The sequence below is a fragment of the Ciconia boyciana genome, chromosome 2 (genome assembly GCF_034638445.1).
Source record: "Ciconia boyciana chromosome 2, ASM3463844v1, whole genome shotgun sequence".
Lineage (NCBI taxonomy): Eukaryota > Metazoa > Chordata > Aves > Ciconiiformes > Ciconiidae > Ciconia > Ciconia boyciana.
The window spans coordinates 64,989,171-64,995,170 of record NC_132935.1 but is presented as its reverse complement, the minus strand read 5'-3'; the positions used below and the strand labels follow the sequence as shown (position 1 = coordinate 64,995,170).

General features: G+C 43.6%; 1 protein-coding gene across 3 annotated transcripts in view; it reads right to left on the bottom strand.

Annotated features, from left to right (window-relative positions):
- Positions 1-241: 241 nt before the first annotated feature.
- Positions 242-6,000, bottom strand: part of ZNF407 (zinc finger protein 407) — a 355,565-nt gene continuing 349,806 nt past the window's right edge. For all 3 annotated transcript variants that reach the window (XM_072852837.1, XM_072852838.1, XM_072852836.1), the window contains one exon: positions 242-2,747. In XM_072852837.1, the coding sequence (XP_072708938.1) occupies positions 1,396-2,747 (1,352 nt within the window). In that variant the 3' untranslated portion in view covers positions 242-1,395. The remainder of the gene's footprint in view (positions 2,748-6,000) is intronic.

The window sequence follows — 6,000 nt, the reverse complement described above, 5'->3', positions numbered from 1 at the left end:
GATAGGAAACCCAGTTATCTCTAGAGTCAGCATGGCTTATACCCTAAACACTTACACAATTATATTAAGCATGCATGAGGCACACTTCAGAAATTAGATTCTTTTATCTTTATCTATCTAGCGAGCTAGAGAAAGGAAAAGAGAAAAGAGAAAATGCACAGACATAACAGATAGCATTCGTTTGCTCCTGCTGAATGCCAGTTCTGTTTATTGCTTAATATTAAAAATCATGATGCTTCATTTTAATGCTAACATTTTATTTGAAAGACAAAAAAAATAATCCCCAAACCTTGCCAGTTTATATTTTACAATTTTTTTAAAGAAACAAAAGCAGTTGTATCATGAAACAAATCTTTTCAACATGAACTCGCATTGAACAATTGCAGTATATCCACAAGTAAATAACTGACATTCTGGACTAAGCAAGAAATACAAGGTCACCTTTTTTTTTTCTACTTGTTAATGTCAATGTCAGAATTTTCTTTAAAAACCCCCATAACATTTCAGAAGTCGTTCGCAAAGTGAACTGCAAAATAGTATTTATATGAAGCGCTATTTATAAGAAAAGCAAAACACTGACAGTGACAATATTTTTTTCAAAAAATGCACATTTCTTATGTAGGACTCTCATCTAAAATTAAGTGGAAGTTACAGGCATCAAGTTCTTCTTCCTGAATATGTATAATCAAGAATTTTCTGAAGTGTAGCTTTTTTGAGCTCTTCTTTAGAGAAAGTCCTATGTGATACCATGAAAGAGTAAGCTACTATGAAAAATTTGATTTTAGATGCAAAAAATACTTATTCTGATGACATATTTTTAGCCAGGGATATTTTAAAGTAAGATTCTAGAAAGCAGAATGTCACCTGTTCTTCTTTAAAATGAAGAAGGGCACCAATTACAGTATGTAAGCTTACCTGTTCACCTTGTTATTGTGGGGTTTGTATTTTTTGCTTATTTATCTGTTCACAAAACATACATGTAAGTGGAATTATTTTACTCCTGTGATTATGTTAGACAAAAATGAGAGAAGGCAGGGAATTACCCTGAGATAAAACAACATTAAAAAAAAAAACAACCCAAAGAAAGTAGTGAACAGAACAATACCTACACTTGGGGGGGGGGGGCTTTTTATCCTCTTTTGTACCTTAATATGCTTGTTTTATAATAATCCCATATAATAATTCTTAGAGCTATTGTAACAAGATTGTACTATCCTTTTCAGTGAACTCCTCCTAGTAGCTGACCTTCAGCTCCCACAGGGTGCGTATTTGTTACCTGGCTAGGAGGATGTTGTATTGAGAAGGTTTTACAGAAAATGTTCCAGGAATACTGTGCCTCCATGGATCTGGTAATTTCCAGCTTTGCCCTGCATCAAGCCTAGAAGATGAAGCTCTTCATGCTTCTTGTACTTCATTATCATCTCTCTGGCCTTGAATTATTTGTGAGCCATCCTCTGTATAAATGACCATGCTTGTTAACTGTTCTCCTGCTCTATCAGGGGATACAGCTTCTGCTTTTATAGCAGTACCAGCCTGCAAAATCTCTTGAGACCCAGCTGTCTCTATCACAGCATGCGAGTACACACCAGGCTCATCCTGCATGTCTGGTGGCAATTCTGTGACGATGTAGTGGGTTGCACCTTCAGAGAAGTCACCATCAGAACCCTGAACCATGGCTTGAGCTATTTCTTCTGTGACAATAATCTGTGATATTTCCCCATCCGACTCAACTAAATCCATGTGCTCGCTTTGGACGCTGAGCGCGTGGCTACCAGCTTCCTGCATAATTATCTGAGAGCCTTCTCTAGCTACCATATGCACAGTCCCTTCCTCATTTACAATGACCTGAGTGACACCTTCTTTCATCAGCTGGTCGGCTGCAGCCGTATCACATACAGCAAACTGTAATACTCCTTGGACCATTTTCTTGAAGGCAGCCTGAGCTCTCTCCTGAGATGCAATTATAGCCGATGGGTGCATGACCCGCGTCACTACTTCCATAGGTTCGGTGTCTTCCTGAGTCTCTTGAACTTCATGGAACATTTGTATTTCTTGTCCCTCTGCATCACTGGGAACACTGGGTGTCTCTGGGTTTGGTATTTGCAAGAAATCTTTGTGACTAGACCTGCATCTGTCAAGGAGTCCAGATTTGTTTTCCACTTCACCCAGCTCTGTTACAGCACAAAGCAGGGCATCTAATGCCGAGGAGGAGTCTGGAGGATGGACTGTAGCTTCAGAAGCATCTAAAACTTCTTGTCGCATTATCTGCTGTAGTACAGTGCTACTGGAGTCAGGAACTGTGTCTATTCGAACGGCCTCCTCCATATCAGTTCCTGTTCCTTCAACCACTACCACCTGTGTTGCACCATCTGCTAACTGCTCGGTGAGTATCTGCCCTGGAACCATACTACTCACGTGCGAGCCGTTTTGATTTGTAGCTATGACTTGCCCATCTTCTGTAATATGGACCACCCTGGCCATCTGACCAGCCATTGCTAGAGTCTGAAGGGTAGCTGCTGCTGTTTCTTCCACAGAGGCATCAATTGCAAAGTCGCCATCGTATCCTTGAATAATAATAACTTGCTGAACTTCTTCAGGTGACTGTGGCTGTCTTCTGCTGCCCCGAAAGACCTTCTCTTTAACTGGAGAAACCTCTCCCAGTGCTGCTGCAGTAAAAGGACTCGTAGTTTCCACAAAGGTTGCTCCTTGCCCCTTCAGTCGGCACTCATAGGACTTGGACACAATGCCTACAAGATAAAATATGCTGTTAACATGGTATCATGGCAAATATCAGTTCATTACTTTAACAAATTGTAGCTTAAATGCAAAAAAATTCCTTGACAATTTTTAGATTTCACTGGCAGAAAACACAGATAAAATGAGCAAGCGAACAAAAACAATTTGCATGTTTTCCAAATAACATATTTACAGGTTGAAATAATTGCTGCATTTAACAATTCTGCAGCCTATTAACAATTTAAATGTGTTTTTTAAAATATGGTGTGTAACAGAGCCCAGATAAATATAGTATACAGTTAAAAGCCATTAACACATCTTTTATAGAAGATCTTATTGGTGATATTTCAGTACTTCAGTGTATTGGGGTTGCGTGGCAAGGTTTTGGTAGCAGGGGGGCTGCTACAGGGGTGGCCTCTGTGAGAAGCTGCTAGAAGCTTCCGCTATACCCAACAGAGCCAATGCCAGCTGGCTCCAAGACAGACCCGCCACTGGCCAAGGCCGAGCCCATCAGCGATGGTGGTAGCGCCTCTGGGATGACATATTTAAGAAGGGGGAAAAAGTTGCTGTGCAACAGCAATTGCAGCCAGAGAGAGGGGTGAGAATATGTGAGAGGAACAACTCTGCAGACCCCAAGGTCAGTGAAGAAGGAGGGGGAGGAGGTGCTCCAGGCGCCGGAGCAGAGATTCCCCTGCAGCCCCTGGTGAAGACCACGGTGAGGCAGGGTGTCCCCCTGCAGCCCATGGAGGTCCACGGTGGAGCAGACATTCACCTGCAGCCCGTGGAGGACCCCACACCGGAGCAGGTGGATGCACCTGAAGGACGCTGTGACCCCATGGGAAGCCTGCGCTGGAGCAGGCTCCTGGCAGGACCTATGGACCTGTGGAGAAAGGAGCCCACGCAGGAGCAGGTTTGCTGGCAGGACTTGTGACCCCGTGGGGGACCCACGCTGGAGCAGTCTGTTCCTGAAGGACTGCACCCCGTGGGAGGGACCCACACTGGAACAGTTTGTGAAGAACTGCAGCCATGGGAAGGATTCATGTTGGAGAAGGTTCATGGAGGACTGTCTCCTGTGGGAGGGACCCCACACTGGAGCAGGGGAAGAGCGTGAAGAGTCCTCCCCCTGAGGAGGAAGGAGCGGCAGAGACAACGTGTGATGAACTGACCACAACCCCCATTCCCCATCCCCCTGCGCTGCTGGAGGGGAGGGGGTAGAGAATTTGTAAGTAAAGTTAAGCCTGGGAAGAAGGGAGGGGTGGGTGGAAGGTGTTTTAAGATTTGGTTTTATTTCTCATTATCCTACTCTGATTTGATAGGTAATAAATTAAACTGATTTCCCCAAGTTGAGTCTGTTTTGCCCATGATGACAATTGGTGAGTGATCTCTCCCTGTCCTTACCCTGACCCACGAGCCTTTCGTTATATTTTCTCTCCCCTGTCCAGCTGAGGAGGGGAGTGACAGAGCAGCTTGGTGGGCACCTGGCTTCCAGTCAGGGTCAACCCACCACATTCAGTAATGAATTTTAGGATCGTATATTACAATAAACATATCTGGGTGTGAAAAACTGTGGCTGATCTTAATACCCTGCTTTTGTTGGCGAGGTAATTGCCATGCTGTCATTTTGATGCCATTGTCTTCCCCTTCATTTCCCACCTGGCATCTTCTCCAGCACACCTGACTGACTCAGTCACTAGCCTAGTTACCTGGAGAAAACACTTGGTAGTCTTCTTACCCTAAGCAGGATATTCTATAAAATATCATCCAGAGAAACCTCAATTACACTTCTTAATTATTTCTACATGAAATCAATTAACAAATTACAATACCTGTAACCTCCACATTCTGACTGCTTGCTCTGCCACTCGATCTGGTTTTGGGTCATTGAAGGTTTCCTCAGTTCTCATCACTAACAATAAAGCTTCAGCAAAGCAAATTGTGCCCACAGCTGGGCAAAGTCAAGCCCACCATCCTCAAAGCATGGCCTCAGGGCTGCCTTTGGCATTTTTGGGAAGACACAACTGAGAGCACCCTGTGACCAGCTTTGTGGATGTCCGTGGCAGAACAGCTCCAGCACTCGCTGTCTCCCCGTGGCAGTGCCATCCTAAAGCACCCCTGCAGCTCCTGCAGGTGCTGGGAAACGAGCTTTGGGCCAAAACCAGTGCACACAGAGAGAAGGGTGGGTCCCGGGCACTGAGAACGAGGTGACGGTCTAATGGCAGATGGGCCTTGGGAAGGCTAATTAAGTCCATGCTGCTGAGACTACCAACACCCATGCTCTAGTTTAAATTCACCTACACAAACTGAAATCACATCTCTGGAATAACAGGTGTAGCATCTTATCACTAACACACATAGAGACACCATTGCTTGTTTGAGATAAAGCAAGCAAGAAAAAAAAAAAGACTCTTACAGTCAATTTTCAGGCTAGCATTGTACTTTCCAAGCCACCAAGACACTTCTAGTGAACAACATGCTCCGTTGAACTCCAGAGGCCAAGAAAATTATACTAAAGCTAGTCTAAGGGGGCTCTTTCACTGAAAGCATAGAGCTGTCAGGCCCTGATCCCGCAGAGAACTAAACACAGCTCTAAAAAGCAGAGACTCATTTGCTTAAAGGTAAGTTCACACTTAGAGCTGTGTTACTCCGAGACTGAGTACTTGGCATCTTGCAGCCTCTAGCAACTTGATATGCTAAGGTGCATATCAAGGAAATATTCCAAGATGACACCAATGCTTAAAAGACTGAGCTCTTGCTGGCATCTATCTATCTATCAATTGATCGACTGATCTATTTTTTTGTCTGTTACAAAGCTTCTGGTGGAGAACTGTACTGTGAAGCACAAGAAGCCATTTTCTTAAGCTGAAAGGCTGCAAATCACCTTCACAAGTCTAAACTGATGTTATACAACTTTCTCCATCTTAGTTTGCAAGGCAGGTTATCTTTGGAAAAAAAATTAACAATTTAAACCATTACAGTGTTTCCAAGTGATGCTGCATAAGTCTGGCACATGCAATTGAAGTACATTTTGTCAGGCATAAGCGAGAAGGAAGCTTACTGTGGTACGACTGGTTCTTATCCCCACTTTTCCTGTGCTCTCTGTAGGCACTGACATTCACAAGACCCCCCAAAGAGCAGAAAAATAGGAAGGGGAAATCAACATAAAATGACAATTACCTTAGCTTCTTCACATTTTATAATAGAGTAGAAGTAATTAATTCTCTCAGGAATCTTGCTTTGTTGACATGATAAAAGAAGAGCCTGGCA